General features: G+C 40.1%; 1 protein-coding gene across 1 annotated transcript in view; it reads left to right on the top strand.

Moving 5' to 3' along the window:
- The window catches only part of DCLK2 (doublecortin-like kinase 2), a 182,563-nt gene that overhangs the window by 104,275 nt on the left and 59,296 nt on the right, over positions 1 to 18,992 (top strand). Inside the window, exon 3 of the mRNA XM_011973258.1 lies at positions 14,971 to 15,167. Coding sequence (XP_011828648.1) covers positions 14,971 to 15,167 — 197 coding nt within the window. The remainder of the gene's footprint in view (positions 1 to 14,970; positions 15,168 to 18,992) is intronic.

The following is an 18,992-nucleotide window of genomic DNA, read 5'->3' as shown; positions in this document are numbered from 1 at the left end:
GAGGTGCACAGCCAACAGTCATAACCTTTCCATGAGTATTTGCATATTTAGAGTAGGCGTTGATAAGCCAATTAATCTAAATGATGAACTATTTTGCTTTAATTCTCCTAAACTAAGTATTTGTTCTATCAACTTGCAAATCAGTTGTACATATGTTAGCATAAGAAGTTTTGGCTGTGTTTTAGGAACAGGTGCCTTTTAAACAGAAAAATTTAATTGTGGTGTATGCCTCAGCCAATATCAATTTCACTTTTTAAATGTTGCCATAAATAATTCAAATGGATGGCATGCTTTTCGTTTCTGAATAGCCACAGGCATGTAACTTATTCAGAGGATTTCTTCGACTGTAGATGTGAGACCTTCATCTACTAAGAAGGCTGCTCTGGGGGAAAAAAAGTCTTATTGCTTTTCTTGTAAGATTTATGTTGGTTTCAAAATGAAAATTTTGATTCCTTGTCATGTGAAAACAGATGCAGCTATACAAACCAAAATCTTGTTTGCATCACAGAACTGCCCCACTGATTTTGGACTCTAATCTACTCACCTTGCTGGACCACAACATAAAACTAGGAAATAAGCAGAGAGAACTTTGTTATTAGGCAGTGTGAAATTTGGGAACTGAAGTTTATTTGCTTTCCTCCTAATCAAAGCCTCTGACTTTCAACCAGTTTACTCTTATTTTACAGTTAAGTTTCCTAAACTTGAAATATCTCTTTCTAAGCTTACAAATGTTAAATGTAACAAATCAGAAGTTGGTGTAGGGGCTGCTAAAAAGGAGATTAGGATTGTCTGTTGATACAAGGCACATCGTGTCTTTTGATACACAATGCCAAGGGAGGGAAAATAAATTTATTAAGAAGAAATAAAAATAGACAAAGTTTCTTTTCTTTCCGTTTCCCTTTTTTTTTCTCTTTTCTTTTCTTTTTTCTTTTCTTACAGAGTCTCGCTCTGTTGCCCAGCCTGGAGTGCAGTGATGCTATCTCAGCTCACTGCAAGCTCTGCCTCATGGGTTCACGCCATTCTCCTGCCTCAGCCTCCCAAGTAGCTGGGACTACAGGCACCTGCCACCAGGCCTGGCTAAATTTTTTTTGTGTGTGTTTTTAGTAGAGACAGGGTTTCACTGTGTTGGTCAGGATGGTCTCAATCTCCTGGCCTCGTGATTTGCCTGCCTCGGCCTCCCAAAGTGCTGAGATTACAGGCGTGAGCCACTGTGACCGGCCAAGATTTATTTTTTTAGTTGTGATAGTTTTCCTAGAAACCTAAATAGTCCCCCTGTAGTAGAACATAGTCATGGTGTCTTTGCTGTTCGTGCTGAATAGTTGGTGTTTTCCAAAGTAAATATAGAATTAACTAACTTATTTTCAGATAAGTATAGAATTAACCATACCTCCTTAATTGATGGTTCTCTCAGTCTTGATTCCAAGGGTCTTAACTACCTGCATGCACTTGCTGTATGCTAAACAGACACCAAAAGCGTTGACTAATCTTATTTTTATGTACAGAGAATCAATTCCCCAAAAAAATGCTGCAGGTTTTGCATTTATTTAAAAATTTTAAAGGTCATAATATTTATTAATACCTGTTTATACCCTTAGAATTCCCAGTTTGGCAGCAAATAGAGTCCCATTCTATTATTCCACTGAAAGTAACGATAAAAACCACAGTTACTTTTGCACCAACCTAATAAAACTATGATTGTAACTTGTGTTTGTAATTTGTTTTTAAAGAGCTAGCCAGTTTGTTTGAAGATATCAATTTCAAAACATATTCAGTGTATTCCCTAAGGTATGGGAGGTTGGCCTACACTTGTACTGACCTTATGATGTTACTTAGAAGTTGATCCTTTAAAAAAAATCCTAGATATAAGCTTACATACTTACCATTCATTTACTCCATAAAAGTAAGATGTAGAAAAATGGTTTGATTATTTGGGTTTTAGACAAGTATAAAAAAATTCTCTGACTTACCTCAATAAGCCCTGTTATGTTTTTTCATAGATTGTAAATTACATTGTTAATACTTCTTTAGGGAGACAGTATGTGGTCCAAGTACAAAGAGTATGTTCCAAATTAGAGTCTAAATCTCAGCTCCTCCCTTACTGGCTGTGTGACTTGGCACAAGTTACTTACCCTCTTTGAGCCTCTCTTTGTGTAAAATGGGAATGATAGTCCCTGCTTCACAAGGTAGTTTCCTGGGGGTTATGTGAAATTCATTGTATCATTGCATAGTTAGGTATTCCATGCTTGTTCCCATTCCTTTTCTGTTGGAAATAGAAAATTCTGGATTGGAAGATTGCCACCATTTGCTTTGGTTCTCAATTGCCTTTCCTGTAACACTTATGATTTCATTGTTTTGTTTAGTATTTGAAGGTGACTGAGTCCTAGAGAGCATTTATTTAAGTTCCAGTCACATGTGCTTGAACACATTCCACTCTAGCTTCTTCAGAGTAAAACTCATGATCATTGACTCAATAGGTGTCTTCTGACTTCTTCACCTGAGTTCTTCTAAAACTTTGCTCTGTTGGGGCGCAGAACACGATACCACAAAGCGAAGGCTTCAGGAGCAGCCTGAGAAGCCAAGTGTCTCTCTGACCTTCTCCTGCCCTCTGGTCTCTTACCCCTCTTTCTTCCCCAGGCAGGCTATGGAAACTGGAATCCCTTTCCCCAAGGTGGGTCATGGAAGCCAGAACCCCTTTTCCCAAAGGCCAGCCTCAAAACCTATTCCTCCCACCTTTCTCTGTAAAAGCTGGCCGTAAAGAAATTCTCTGACCTACCTTGTTTGATAGTAGGTCCTAAGACCCCCATTCCAGAAGAGTCCTGCCCCAAACCCAGGAGGAGGGACTGCTGCACGGAGAGGCCAGGAAGACTCCGGACAGACAGGCGTCGCTGAGTTTCTCTACCTCAGCCTACTAGCATTATGGCACACTCTTTGTCCAGTTATATTTCCATATGACTGGCCATTCTTCATTGGACCTAGGCATAAAAGTGGATAATTGTATCTTTGGGTCTTCATTCCGAGGGCTTCTGTGTCATGTAAAAAAATTAAAAATAATTAAATAAAATTTTTTTGCTTTTCTTTTGTTAACCTGTCTTTTGTTATTGGATTGTCTACCCTGATCCTTTATGATGGGGAAGAAAGGGATCACCTTTCTGCCGCTACAGTTCCAGCTTTCTTCACTTAGTGGAAAGCTCCAGTGTGGGTTTAAACCTTTTCCTATAGGAATTAAGACTGAGGGTAGGGAGTGGCTCTCAGTAGGGGGCAGTCAGAGGACTGACATAGAAATGACCTCTTTTACAGGAAAAGTGATGACTGCTTCTCCTTCCAGAATATATTTAGAAGCTCAATATCTCTGAATTCTTTAAAACCTTTTCATCCTATTGATAGAAAGAGGCACTTCCTAAGGCCAAATCTTTGGTCTCAGTATTCCATGATTGGTGTTAATTGGAGAATAGTTATTATTATGAGAAGGTTGCAGTGGGAAAAGGTCAGATCCAGTGTTTTTTTTAAAAGGAAGCAAACCAAATATAGGTAGTTGTCTGCAGATGCCATTGAGAAGCCCTTTACTGTAAGAACTGTCATCTTTTAGCTTCAGTTCTGTTTCCATGGCAACCACATGGTCCCTGAGTGCCTGGCTGAATGAATTTACAGGAAGCTGAAAAACATTGCTATTCTAAGTAGCTTTCTTCTTGCTGTAGAAAGGGTCCTTCCCTTACTGTAGGCCAGCCAACATTTACTGGGAACAAAGAGGGCTATTTATGCTCATTGTACTCTGGGCCAAGGCTAAAGAAATGGGGAGAATCCCAGCCTCGGCTTACTGACCTGTGAATTTGTTTTTCTGGTTGTTGTCAGTAGCATTTTGGAAGGACCAAATGACTTACCTTTCCTTTGTTTCAGATATGGTTTCCCTGTTCATTTTCTTTTAATTAAAAAAAATTTTTTTTTTTGAGACAGGATCTCACTCTCTTGCCCAGGCTGGAGTGCTGTGGCACCATCTCAGTTCACTGCAGCGTTGACCTCCCAGGCTCAAGTGATCCTCCCACCTCTGCCTCCCAAGTAGCTGGGACTACAGTTGTGCACCACCACGCCCAGCTAATTTTTTGATTTTCTGTAGAAACAAAGTCTCACTGTGTTGCCCAGGCTGGTCTTGAACTCCTGGCCTCAAACAATCCTCTCACCTCAGCCTCCTAATGTGATGGGATTACAAACATGAACCACTCTACCTGGCCTCTCTAATCATTTGAAGCAAAACTTTTATCCTAGGGATAGAACTGTTTAAGAAAAATGGAGTGGCAAAAGAGTTGTGTCTGGAATAGTGATAGTTACAATGTAGTTAATTTGTTGATTTTATAGCTTTCAAGTATCTAGATGGGCAGTTATTTAAAATAAATGTCTCCTCCTGGCTATAGAAATAATGATAATGGCTCAGGCAGATCTTAGGTCGTTGTTTATTGCATGTCAACATTGTTGGTATGTTCTTTACATCTTTAAAAAGTTGTATTTCTGCTTGCTTACGTGATAGAAAACTTATATATAGTAGAATATTGTTTGGGGGGTTTCATATGAAATGCAGCTCCTTTTTGGCATTTTATGACTTGTAACATGACCATTTCTTAGGGAAAAAAATGAAGGCTATCAGTATAGTTTTATTGAAAGCCTATGGAGTATTTTTAGTTTCAAAGATAAGCCATTTACTGGACTTCCTTTCTGAGTTCCTTCAAATCCTTTTTAGAAGCAAGGTAGAAATATTTTGTTTTTGTTTTTTTTAACTACTCTTAGATAGAGACAACCTTTTAGCTGAATTCTGATAATGAAAGCATTTAATTTCAGCAGGAGGTAGGGATTTTTGTTCTCTCTCTTTCACACCATCACCACCCCCCTACCCGCCAACACACAGTTAAAGAAAATCCATAAAAAAATGCTGATGTATTCTATACTCCTGCTATCCATCCTCCCATTACATCTTCTGTAAAATGTGGTCCTTGTTCAAAATATGGACATTTCAAGAGTGCTAAGATTTTCACCTTTACTCTATTTAGATAAGTAGATGCCAGTTTAAACTAGTCTCTCACTGAGATCCAGTGATGTTCCTTTTGAATTTTTATCAGGTCTTAGAAAATGTCAATAAAATAGCCTTGGAAAATATCTCGAGACCCTCATTTAATGCAACCTCAAGTCTCTGAATAGCACTAAATGTGGAGTGTAATTGCAAATTGCATTGCTTTAAATCCCTTCTACCAAATTGTTGCAGTAGCAGATTTCACAAGTAGTTTTTCTCAGATCATCTTGAAATAATAATAAAAGAGATTTAATTCTTGAAAGAGCTTACATGATGTAAGATCAGTTTTTAAAGAGTTATTTTAAGGTGTCCAGGGCCACAATTTGATCAACCAAGTATTTGCTATGTCTTTTATAGGGAGCTATATAGGATTTGACTGGTCTGCTCAAACAATTTATAGGTTATCTTGGGATAGAAAACTAACATCATAAATTTGGGAACCAGGACTACCCTGCATTATAATGAGTTGGTAGGAATCCATAAAGTGTGAGATGGACCCTCTAGAGAGGGCTACCTGGAAAAAGTAGGACCCAAGGCATTTCTTTTGATTTCTTTTTTTTTTTTTTTCTTTTTTGGAGACGGAGTCTCGCTCCATTTCCCAGGCTAGAGTGCAGTGGTGCAATCTTGGCTCACCACAACCTCCACTTCCTGGCTCAAGTGATCCTCTAGCCTCAGCCCCCCCGAGTAGCTGGGACCACAGGCGTGACCCACCACACCTGGCTCATTTTTGTATTTTTTGTAGAGATGGGGGTTTCTCCATGTTGTCCAGGCTGGTCTTGAACTCCTGAGCTCAAGCGATCTGCCTGCCTTGGCCTCTCTAAGTGCTGGGATTACAGGTGTGAGCCACCACACCCAGCCTCAAGGCATTTCAATCATTATTCATTCAACAGAAATGTATTAAGCAAAGCCCATATGCTAGGTGCTGTATAATGCTGGAATTATAGTGGTGAACAAGACTGCGTGTATGGTGCTCAGCCTGGTGAGAGAGGTCCAGACACAAAACCAGGCAGTTAACCTCAATGATAACAGCTATCTTGAGTGAGTTAGAGTATTGAGGAAACACCTGGATTTGGAGGGGCATTGAAGATTTCTTTGAGGAAATGCAAAGCTAAATCTTGAACAGAAAGAAATCACAAATGGACATTACTATGTAACCACTTAAAATAGTGTTCCTTTTACTCTCAGAAAAATACATTTCAACTTTTCTAAAAGCAATCTCCTAAAATATAAATAATAGCTCTTTCAAGAAACTAAAATATTTAGACTTTAGAATCTTAGAGCAGGAAGGGGTCTTAGAGAAATCCAACTTGCTTTGACACCAACTCCTGTGTACTTCTGGAAAGAGTAAGAAACACAAGATTTCCAAAGAGTGTCAATGGGTCAGGAAATGGGTGTCAGTCTTGTGTTTCTTCTTATTTTTCCTTTTTTTTCTGGAGATGGGGTCTCGCTCTGTCGCCCACGCTGGAGTGTAGTGTCGCGATCTCGGCTCATTGCAAGCTCCACCTCCTCGGTTCATGCCATTCTCCTGCCTCAGCGTCCCGAGTAGCTGGGACTGCAGGCACCCACCACCGCACTGGGCTTATTTTTTGTATTTTTAGTAGAGATGAGGTTTCACTGTGTTAACCAGGATGGTCTCAATCTCCTGACCTCGTGGTCTACCTGCCTCGGCCTCTGAAAGTGCTGGGATTACAGGTGTGAGCCACTGTCCCTGGGCAGTCTTGTGTTTCTTACTCTTACTCCCTAACACACCCCACTCTGGTTCAGAATGTAAGTGTTTAGGGAAGATTATCTCTGTGTGTCCTCTGCCTTTTTTGTTTTGAGGAAAGGGTTTATTATACTACTAATACATGCATTGTAGTAGTTCCTTCTCACACTGCTGTGAAGAAATACCTGAGACTGCGTAATTTATAAAGGAAAGAGGTTTAATTGACTCACAGTTCAGCATGGCTTGGGAGGCCTCAGGAAACTTACCAAGTGGGAAGAAAACATGTCCTTCACATGGTGGCGGGAAGGGGAAGAATGAGCCAAGGTGGGGAAAGCCCCTTATAAAACCATCAGATCTTGAGAGAACTCATTCCCTATCACAAGAAGAGCACAGGGGGACCACCCCAATGATCTAATTACCTCCCTTAAAGTTTCTCCTCTAATGTGTGGGGATTACAGTTTGGATTACAATTCAAGATGAGATTTGGATGGGAACACAAAGCCAGATCATATCATGCATAGTATATATATATATATTTTTAAATCAAACCTCGCCTGGCACGGTGGCTCATGCCTGTAATCTCGACACTTTGGGAGGCGGATGCAGGTTGGTCATCTGAGGTCAGGAGTTCGAGACCAGCCAGACCAACATGGTGAAACACCATCTCTACTAAAAATACAAAAATTAGCCGGATGTGGTGGTGGGCGCCTGTAATCCCAACTACTCGGGAGGCTGAGGCAGAAGAATCGCTTGAACCGGGGAGGTGGAGGTTGCAGTGAGCTGAGATTGTGTCATTGCACTCTAGCTTGGGTGACAGAGTGAGATTTCATCTCAAAAAAAAAAATCAGACCTCAAGCCTCTTTCACACATGTTTTTGTATCTTTTAACAGATATCAAATAGGGAAAGAAAAAGAGTGGTTGTGGCAAGCTATTACGAACTAGCACTGAAATTATGGCTGGCACCTATTCACCCTAACCTAATTAATCTGTCTGCTAAAGGATAGAAAAATTACTTTTTTTAAGTGGCCCTCCTTCATTTGGAAAGCTTAGATGGACTCCTATAGATACATTATTTTTCACTTGAATGTTTCCCCATTAGATCCTAACTGATTGCTTTAATTTTGCACCTTAGCAGAAATATTACTTTCCCCTCATTTGTATAGCTTGCTTTCACAGGCCACATGACATCCATTATTCCTGATGAGCTTCTGGAAGAGTTAATTCTTCCTTGCATTATAGAAAGAATTTAGAAGCAAACAGTAAGAGGACTTCTAAACTGATAACACTTTTCCTCACCCTTGTTAAGAATGATTCTGAGATGTTATTCATACTGTTTTTTTTTTTTTTTTTTCCTCAGACAGATTTACTGACCTGGTCCATACCTCAGTGTTCGACGCGTTTAAAAAATTAATGGTAAAAGGAACAAACAGATTACCAGAGTTAGAGAACACCAAATATGTTGCAAAACATAGAAAAATTTATCTTAGTGTCCAAACATGAGATATTTTAAAGGTACTAAATATTTTGTGCGTTCTGTTTTTATCAAGTTGTTTTCCTTTATTATAATAGTCAGTGTTCTTCTATTATAACATTCACCCTATTGTAACATTTTGAACTGTAATTCTTAGTTTTCTTGTCCATTTTCATCACTAGACTGTGTGCCTCTTGTCTTTCATTTATGCCTGGCGTATTATAGTAGGCATTTGATTAATGTTAGAATGAATGAATGTACAGTAGTAAATTTATGTGGCTCTCCTTGGTGAGAACTTTAAATAAAATATATAAAGTTATTTTACTTTATATCAGATCCTGGGCATTTTATCAGATGTTCTACATTGAAAAGTATCAGCTGACTTTGGGCCACTTCTAGGAACAGTTAAAATACGTAGTCCCAGTCTGGGTACAGTGTCTCACATGTGTAATCCCAGCACTTTGAGAGGCCAAAGTGAGCGGATCGCCTGAGCCCAGGAGGTTGAGGCTGCAGTGAGCTGTGATTGTGCACTCCAGCCTGGGCAACAGAGTTAGACTCTGTCTCAAAACGTGTGTGTGTGTGTGTGTGTGTGTGTGTGTGTATGTGTGTGTTTAGTCCCGTATATTTGTGAAATTTAAGTATGGGCGAATAGTGATTGCATTAGACTTAAGAGATCTATTGTTAAATACACAAATGTAATTTTAGCATAAAAATAAGATTGATATGCTTACAATTTTGTTTATTTACATTATCTAAAAAATGTTCGCATTATCGTGCAGCTCACATATATAGATATATACCAAACCAGTGCTTTGCTTTAAGTCAAATCTTTCTTATCCATTTTATGGTTATTTATTTTTTATTTCTGAGACAGAGTCTTGCTTCGTCACCCAGAGTATAGTGCAGTGGTGTGATCATAGCTACTGCAGCCTCAAACTGCTTGACTAACATGGTCTTCCTGCCTTGGCCTCCCAAAGCGCTGGGATTATAGACATGAGCCACTTCACCCGGCCCATTTTATGACTATTCTAGGGAGCTGTTGGTAGACTGTGTTCTTTAATTATCTTTCCACAGGGCTTTTGTACATTTCTTTCCTTCTGCCTGGAACACTTCCTCCTGCAGGTATTCATGTGACTTGCTTCCAATATTTTGTTCAAATGTCACCTTTGCAATGAAGCCTTTACTGGCCACCCTCTTTAGTATTGCAGCACCCATCCTCTGCATTCACTACTCCCCTTCTGTGCTTTTTCTTTATCTTCTATTGTGATGTAAATTTACCTATGCACACACTTCCTCAATGAGGTCAAGAATTTTTGTCTCTTTTTTTCTTCCTTTACTGATGTATCCTGTAGCACATAGAATACTGCCTGGCACATAATCAGTGCTCAATAAAAACACTTTAAATGAATGGAGGCAGAAGTTGTTTAACATCTTGTGAGATGTGTCCCTGTCCCAGGTATACCTGACACGTGTGTTGTTTCTCAGTTGTACCTTTTTTTTTGTTTTTCTTTTTTGTGAGACGGAGTCTTGCTCTGTCGCCGCGCTGGAGTACAGTGGCGCAATCTTGGCTCACTGCAACCTCAGCCTCCTGGGTTCAAGCAATTCCCCTGCTTCAGCCTCCCGAGTAGCTGGGACTACAGGCACGTGCCACTACACCCAGCTAATTTTTGTACTTTTAGTAGAGACGGGGTTTCACCATGTTGGCCAGGATGGTCTCGATCTCTTGACTTCGTGATCCGCCTGCCTCAGCCTCCCAAAGTGTTGGGATTGTAGGCATGAGCCACTACGCCCGGCCTCAGTTGTATCTTTTATTCACTTTATAGCTGCCATTTCTTTGCAAGGAGCAGTGACTGAATTGAGGCATGTCAGAGCCTAATTGAAAAATTGTGGCCAGGTGTGGCGGCTGACATTCATAATCCCAACAGTTTGAGAGGGTGGGGCAGGTAGATTGTTTGAGCCTGGGAGTTCAAGACCAGCCTGGGCAACATAGTGAAACCTGGCCTCTAACGAAAAATACAAAAGTTAACCAAGCGTGGTGCTGCATGCCTGTAGTCCCTGGGAGGCTGAGGTATGAGGATCCCTTGAGCCTGGGAGGTGGAAGTTGCAGTGAGCTGAGATCACAACATTGCACTCCAGTCAAGGCAACAGAAAGAGAAAAAAAAATTGTATAATTTGGTTAACTGCTTAACCAAATAGGCATTCAATGACTAGAACCAGAATCAGAGGGAGGCAGACATCTTATGCACACTGTGTTTGGGAATCCAAACTTAAACTGACAAGTGAAATCATTAAAAGGTCAATTAAGAAGAGCCAAGGGCTGGACACAGTGGCTCACGCCTGTAATCCCAACACTTTGGGAGACCAAGGCGGGCAGATCATGAGGTCGGTAGATCGAGACCATCCTGGCTAACATGGTGAAGCCCCATCTCTACTAAAAATACAAAAAAATTAGCCTGGCATGGTGGCAGCGGGTGCCTGTAATCCCAGCTAGTCGGGAGGCTGAGGCAGGAGAATGGCGTGAACCCGGGAGGTGGAGCTTGTAGTGAGCCGAGATCATGTCACTGCACTCCAGCCTGGGCAACAGAGCAGGACTCTGTCTCAAAAAAAAAAAAAAAAAAAAGTGACCTTTTTGATATGTTATGTTCCCGAGACTTGTTAAATGCTTTTATTCCACATAGTAACTTGATTATTTACTGTTATTTATTCTAGTCAAATGCCAACTAATTTAGTACCAGATGAAATATTTTCTTGTAATAAAATCAATTAAAAATTAACTGATTTTTTTCAGATTCATTCAGATACGTTTTTTAAAATTTAGTCATTTCTTCATGCTAAATTAATTGCAAAAAATGCAGTTTCCCTTTAAAAAAAAATTGTGTTAAACTTTAGTAGATACATTTTACTTGGCCAAAAAAATAAAACTGAGTTCAATTCCATTTAAGAACTGTTTATTGAACATATGTATGTGAAAAATAGAAATATAAGATAGACATAACTGACTGTAACACAAGACATAAATGACTACAAATAAGGTAAAATGAACAAGAACTGTAAGTAGAAGGATGACCTGTGGGATTTCAGATGAGAAAGCGGCATGCTGTCAACTTGAAAGCAGAGATGCGGAAGTAGAGGACTTGCACCTACATTGCTGGGTTCTCATTTGTTACCTGTGTCTGGGCGAGTTTCTCTCTTTAGATCTGTTTTCTTATTTATAAATGAAGGATGATAATATCAACCTCATGGGAGTGTTGTAGGGATTGAGATAATACATGTTGCCATGTAGACAGAGAATTCAGAGAGGTTAACTGATGCCTAGACTTAGTAAGTCCTAAACATAAGTGGTGGTGAGGACAGTGAATAATGTAGCTGTTGTACCACTCACCCAGAGAAGTTACTCTGGTCTGAGAACTCAGTTCCAACAGGAGAAGCTCATACTGAGCCACAGTTCATTTAGCAAACATGTATCAAGCACCCACTAAAGCTAGGAACTCTACTAGACCTGAGAGAATGATGAACAGGGAACACCCATGCCCATGTGGAGGTCATGACACTAAACAGTAGTCAGGCTGGGTACCTGTAATCCCAGCATTTTGGGAGGCCAAGACAGGAGGATCACTTGAGCCCAGGAGTTGAGACTTCAACTCCCAGCAACTCGAACTATGGGCATCATAGGAAGACCTTGTCTCTAAACAACAAAAACAAAAACAAAAAATTAGCCAAGTGTGGTGGCTGTGATCCCAGCTACTCAGGAAGCTGAGGTGGGAGATCACTTGAACCTAGGAGGTTGTGGAGGTTGTGGAGGTTGTGGCTGCACAGTGAGCCATGATCATGCTACTGCACTCTAGCCTGGGCAACAGAGTTGAGACCCTGGAGAGAGAGAGAGAGAGAGAGAGATAAGATAAGATAGATTAGATAGAATGGGGAACAGTGTGAGGAAAGGCAGTCAGCTCTGAAGTTAAAAATAACCCAGATGTCCTTAACTGATGGAAAAATGAACAAAATGTTGTATATCCATACCATGGACTATTCAGCTACAGAAGGAATGAACTGCTGATAAATGTTACAACATGGATGAACCTTAAAAACATGCTAAGTAAAAGAAGCCAGTCACTAAATGCCACGTATCTTATGGTTCCATACACATGCAGTGTCCAGAATTGGCAAATCTACAGAGCTAGAAAGTAGATTATGAGTGCCTTGGATGTGGAAAGGGGTTTATGGGGAGTGACTGCTAATAAGCATGGTGTTTCTTTTGGGAATGATGAAAATATTCAAAGTAAATTGCAGTGATAGTTGCACAACTCTTGATATACTAAAAAAACATTGAATCGTGTACCTTAGATGGAGGAATTGTGTGGTCTGTGAATTACAGCTCAATAAAAGCTTTTAAAAAGACCAACAAAACACCAGCAGTTTGGGAGACCAAGGTGGGAGGGAGGATCACTTGAGCTCAGGAGTTAGAGACCAGCCTGGGCAACATAGGGAGACCCCATCTCTACCTACTTACCTACCTGCCTGCCTGCCTACCTACCTACCTACCTACCTACATAAATAAATGAAGATTTAGCCAGGCATGGTGGTACACACCTATGGTCCCAGCTACTCAGTAGGTGAGGTAGGAGGATCACTTAAGCCCAGGAGGTTAAGGTTGTAGTGAGCCGAGATTGTGCCACTGCACTCCCACCTGGGTGACAAAGTGAGACCCTGTCTCAAAAGGAACAAACAAAAAACCCATTAGTACTGTGTGGGCAGGCAACCCAAAGTCATCTTGACTTGGCTGTTGAGTGAACAGAAGACATGGCAAAGACAGGGTCAGGGGTCAGTTGAATGCACTCTTTGAAAGGAGCATTATCTTGTCATAAAAGGAAGCCACTGAGGGCTGAGTGGTGCGTGATCACCCAGTCATACCTGTGAGAGACTGAATATACTGACACCTGTGCAAACAGGAATGATAGATTCCAGGGAGTGGTGGAAGATAGGGCGTTAGCCAGCTGTTACAGGGCAATGTCACGAGTCCAGGTAAGAGAGAAGGAACCAAGGAATAGAAGTAGAGATGCTTGAAAACCATGTAACAAGTAAAAAGGCCTAAATGTGAGTGGCTGGTGAGGAAAGGAGAAAGGATGACTCTCTGAATTCTAGCGTGAGTGAAGGGGCATATGCTAACACCAACGGAGATGGAAGAGAACAGGAACAATTAAAAATACAGTTCTTAAGGGCCCTGGACACTGTAGCCAGAGCCATTTCAGTGAGATACAGAAGCCACATCTTGCTTGAAGAGAATTGGAACAAACAGACAGTCTCCATGCCTGTTCCTCTTACAGTCTGTGCAGTCAACTTTTTGGCCTTGTAAAAAGGCACATCATTTGGGTCACTTAAGTACTGTGACCTGAGCCATCTACATTGTATCTAATTCACTTTCCTCTCTCTGGAGCATTATTTTCTAACTCTACAGTGAGACCTATTTTTTTTTTTTCCAATGGGAAGCTAAATAGTGATTAGGAAAACTTAAGGAATATTGAGATTTCTCAGCCTGTTCAAGTACTAGAGCAGTGTTAGTTTTTTCCTAACTTTGTTGGAAATGGATTACTTCTTAAGAAGAAATCTTATCACATATCCCATTGAAAACTGGTAAAAATAGAGCCTATCTATGTCCAAAGTCCTAGAAGATGGTTCTCACCACTGGGATAAATGGATGAATGTGCTCCCTGGGATAGATCCAGGTTCTGTGGAGCTGAAACTAACACAGTATGGAAGGGAGGCCCTTTTTGAAAAAAGAATGTGAAATTGGGCTGGGTGCGGTGACTCACACCTGTAATCCCAGCGCTTTGGGAGACTGAGGCAGGCAGATCACAAGGTCAGGAGATCAAGACCATCCTGGCCAACATGGTGAAACCCTATCTTTACTAAAAGTACAAAAAATTAACTGGACATGGTGGCACGCACCTGTAATCCCAGCTACTCGGGAGGCTGAGGCAGGAGAATCATTTGAATGTGGGAGGTGGAGGTTGCAGCGAGCCGAGATTGCACCACTGCGCTCCAGCCTGGCGACAGAGTAAGACAGCCTGACGACAGAGTGAGACTGTCTCAAAAATAAAAAGTGAAATTGAGACCACATATTTAGATATAAGGCCTTAGAAGATCCCTGAAGCTTAAGCCTCATTAGCTTCATGGCAGAACTTCCTTTGATCTTGATAATGATGGTGGTGGGGATGATGGGGGTGACTGTTAACACATTGAGCACTCATGCGTCAGGCATTGTTCCAAGCAGTTTTTATATATTAATCTTCGAAACAACCCAGGGCCCAGTAGCAGAGGTACAGAGAAGTCATGCCGAAGGTCACACAGTGGGAAGCAGAGTTGTTAGGAGAGGGAAGAAGGGCAGTATGGAAAAAGAACACTAAACTGAAAGCAAAGGCCTTCATGAATGTCAGCTTCGCCACCCCTCTGTGGGGAACCTGGGGGAAAAATCACTTACCTTTGCATGGACGTCCTTGACTTCACCTGTAAAAAAGGAATATTGATGCATGTCATGACTCCTTGACTCTGTTGTTCCGAGATCGAGAGAATGTGTGAAGGTGCTTCGTGAAGGTAAAGTGCTTGGAAACGTAGTATATTACACAGCTTTCTCTTCCACCTCAATACTGTAGCTGAGGCTTAAAAATTCATTGAATTTTGCTTACTTTTCATTTCACTTCTCATGTGTCTAATTTATTTCTTGGACATGATTTTTGTTCTCAGGTTACTTGTCTGCAAGACTTTTTTGGTGATGACGATGTTTTTATTGCATGTGGACCAGAAAAATTCCGTTATGCCCAAGATGACTTTGTCCTGGATCATAGTGGTAAGGCAATTCTTCAGCTAATTCATTTTTCCATCTTTGTAACCCCTGAAATGAAGGCTTGGGATTTAGCCACTCAGTTCATGCACGTTAAGAAGTCTGGCATGTTGAGGGTAGATAGCATTGGCAGTACTATTTTTGAACCAGTGAAAATAAGGAATAACATGAAAGCATTTGCCTACTTGAAAGAAAGAAAGAAAGAAAACGAAGGGAAAAGAAGAAAAAAGAAAAGAAAGAAAAGAAAGAAAGAAAGAAAAGAAAGAAAAGAAAAGAAAGAAAAGAAAGAAAGAAAGAAAGAAAAGAAAGAGAATAACCCAAAGCCTAATTCAAGTAGTTTTCACTTTTAGCAATTCAGTTCTCTCTCTTGTTGCATTGTTTTGCCACTGAAATATTCCATGCTTTCCTTCAGAATGGTGGTTGGCTATGCCAACTTAGATGCATGGATAGTGCTGAACATGAAACAATTGTCCATTTTTTGTGATGTGTATGCATAAGGAAATCTATATTAAAAAGAAATAGATAAAAGGATAATAACTGTTAATGGTGATTATCTGAGGTGTCTTTCAACTTCATTGGGTTTTTTTGGTAGCAACTTTTTTGTTTTTTTTAATTGAGACAGTGTCTCCTTTTGTCTCCCAGCCTGGAGTGCAGTGATACGATCACAGTTCACTGAGGCCTTGACTGTGCTCCTGGATTCAAGTAATCCTCCTGCCTCAGCCTCCTTAGTAGCTAGGATTAAAGACATAAGCCACCATTCCTGGCTAATTTTTAATTTTTTTGTAGAGACAGGATCTTGCTGTGTTGCCCAGGCTGGTCTTGAACTCCTGGCTTCAAGTGATCCTTGCACCTCAGCCTCCCAAAGTGCTGGGATACACACACACACACACACACACACACACACGCACACATACACACTTACTTTGTTTATATACAGTCATGTACCATGTAAGTATGCTTTGGTCAATGATGGACTGCATGTATGATTGTAGCACCATGAGGATTTTTACCATACTTTCTCTATGTTTAGATGCACAAATCCTTACCATTGTGTTATAGTTGCCTACAGTATTTGGTACAGTTACATGCTGTACAGGTTTGTAACCTAGGAGCGATAGACTATACCATATAGTCTGGGTGAGTACTGGGCTACACCACCTAGATTTGTGTAAGTTTACCCCATGATGTTCACACAATTAATAAATTGTCTAATAATGCACTTCTCAAATGTATCCTCGTAGTTAAGTAACATATGACTATATTTAGAAACAAAGCTATTTCATGGGTGAGATGAAAAAATCCCCTTTTCCTGACTTTGGCCAATATGTGGAATTTTCAAGTAGTATTTGGCAATAATAATCTCAACTATTTCATGTATTATTGGTCCTGGGAATCTTGTTTTATCCTATTGTCTTAAATTGCTTTAAACCTATGACAGTAGTAGTGATTATTTTAGCTGATAGTAAAGTCAGCTTCCTCTTTAAATGAAGTAAAATCATACACACATCACATTTCAGAGGAGAGCGATCTTAGAGATACGGTGCTCCTCTTTAATTTTATAAATGAGGAAAGCTGGCTTTTAAAAAGGTAGACAGTAGACCACTTCTAGTTGTAGTGTTTCTGACAGTCCAGAATTAGAGAACTATACTACCAAATAAATAGAGTGATACCTAGGCTTTTAAAATTTTGCGAGGACACATTCTGTGGTACCAAACTTCTTTGTGTCATTCCTTCTTGTTTCACCATGTCAGTCATTCATGAGCTTGGGGGTCATTCAGCATCAATTTTTGTTTTTGTTTTTTCATCTCTGCCAAATTTGATGGTTGCTGTATTCTGTTGGACTGGCCCTATTTCAGGCTGGTGATACCACTGGAAAGTTCTTAATTATAGATAATGTCCTGTTACGTTATCTGTGCTAGTGCTCTCCCTCATTCCTGTGTGGTTAAGGTTAAATACAATAGGCATTTGTATATCATCTGTATTTTACATCTTTCTTAAATTTAGCTTTAGTTTCATAATATTTCTTTGATGTCAGTTGTCATTTTGAAAGCTGAGCCACTGAAACTAAATATGTTCTAGGTTATAAAGTTAATACACATAACAATAATATTTGTTGAGCCGCTTACTCTGTATGTACAGGCATTGTACTCAGTGCTTCATGGGTATGTTATACATTGATTTAAGCTACTTGGGTCATTGGTAGTTTTTGTTGATGGTGATCAGGGCCTGCAATAGTTAGAAGTTGGTGAGAGCTATTGATTTCTTCCCTCTTGATCTCGAGTTACTTAACCTTCTGCAAAGTAGGGATAATAATGGCTATTTGATAAGGTTTTGTGAGGATTAAATGCGTTAATATATGTCATGCAGTTGGGAGTGTGCCTGTCACATGGTAATATGTGTCCACTGCTATCTTTGTTGTTGTTGTTAATAATAATATTACACCAACACCATTATGTAGTAAAATTTTACAATGATTTTACAATGAGCAAGTCTCAGACCTAATTCTGCCACAGATACGTTTATTAGGAGGCAAAGATTTTTTTTTTTAAATCAGTTATTTAACTTGTGTTGTAATCTTAATGAAGTCCCAACTCTGTGCTTTTAGACTTCCGATAACATCTTGCGTTAAAGGCCCATTCAGAATCCATGGAATTCAGTTTACTTGATTTTAGTGAAGTAACTAAATCCTCGATTAATAGTTAGATACAGGATTGGTTCCAATTCGTAAACCTAGAATGTAGTTCTGCAGTTCTAGGTTGTTGGCTCTTGCTGCTCATATAAAGGAGTAGCAATGCATTTAAGATGTTTCTAATAATCCACACACACCTTTCAGCAGTCGAATACTTTTAACATCCACAATGCTAATTAGGCAAAAGTTGCTCCCTTTGTGTAAGGTTTTGATTAGAGTCTTTCAAATGCTAACTAGCCTCCCCTTGGGTGTGTTTTCCTGATTAGTGTACTTCACTTGTCAGTTTACTGCCCCTCGGGTATAGACTAAAATTAATCCACATTTTAAACTTCCTGCATAAATTGAAGTATTTTAGAGTAAACTACTACAGACAGTATGCTATCTAATTTAACCCTTATAACAAGCCTATGATGCAAATTTTATTCTTATCCCAATTTCATTAGGAAAAAATAAATCAGGCTTACAGCCAAGGCCCCCTGGTTAACAAATGTCAAATCCATAGTTCATTCAAAATCTACACAACTTCAAAACCCATGTTCTTCATCATTCAAATTAGAAGTGATTACTTTAGTTATAATTACTTCTGGTATTGTAAATATTATTTTATTTGGTGATGTATGGAAAGAGCAGTTATTGTTTAAAGCTATTCAGCCAGGCACGGTGGTTCACGCCTGTAATCCTGGCATTTTGGGAGGTCGAGGCGAGCGGATTACCTGAGATCAGAAGTTCGAGACCAGCCTGGCCAACATGGTGAAACCCCATCTCTACTAAAAATACAGAAAATTAGCCGGGCGTGGTGGTGGGCGCCTGTAGTCCCAGCTACAGGCCAGAGGCTGAGACAGGAGAATCACTTGAACCTGGGAGGCAGAGGTTGCAGTGAGCCGATATTGCGCCACTGCACTTCAGCCTGGGTGACAGAGCGAGACTCCATCTCAAAAAAAAAAGCTATTTTCCTCATTTTTGATGTTCCATACTTTGAGAAGATGGAACATAATTCAGGAGGGGGTTCATAAGTTAAGAGTCCCATGCCCTTTTAAAATAAGGCAATCAAGAAGTTGGAGAGCATAATAAAATTATAGTCTTTGCCTATCAGTACTACCAATTTTAAAGGATAGTTGCACATGTATAGATTAGGCTGTGGATGTTTGTGTGTATCAAGTTAGGGCATTGGAATGTCTGTACTTAATTAGCTCCATCTGGAACAATGAGGTGACGTCCTAAAATGTGTAGCCTTGG

This window comes from Mandrillus leucophaeus, unplaced genomic scaffold, assembly GCF_000951045.1.
Source record: "Mandrillus leucophaeus isolate KB7577 unplaced genomic scaffold, Mleu.le_1.0 Scaffold136, whole genome shotgun sequence".
In the NCBI taxonomy this organism is placed as follows: Eukaryota; Metazoa; Chordata; class Mammalia; order Primates; family Cercopithecidae; genus Mandrillus; species Mandrillus leucophaeus.
The sequence above is the reverse complement of the archived record's forward strand: the minus strand, read 5'-3'. Positions and strand labels throughout refer to the sequence as shown.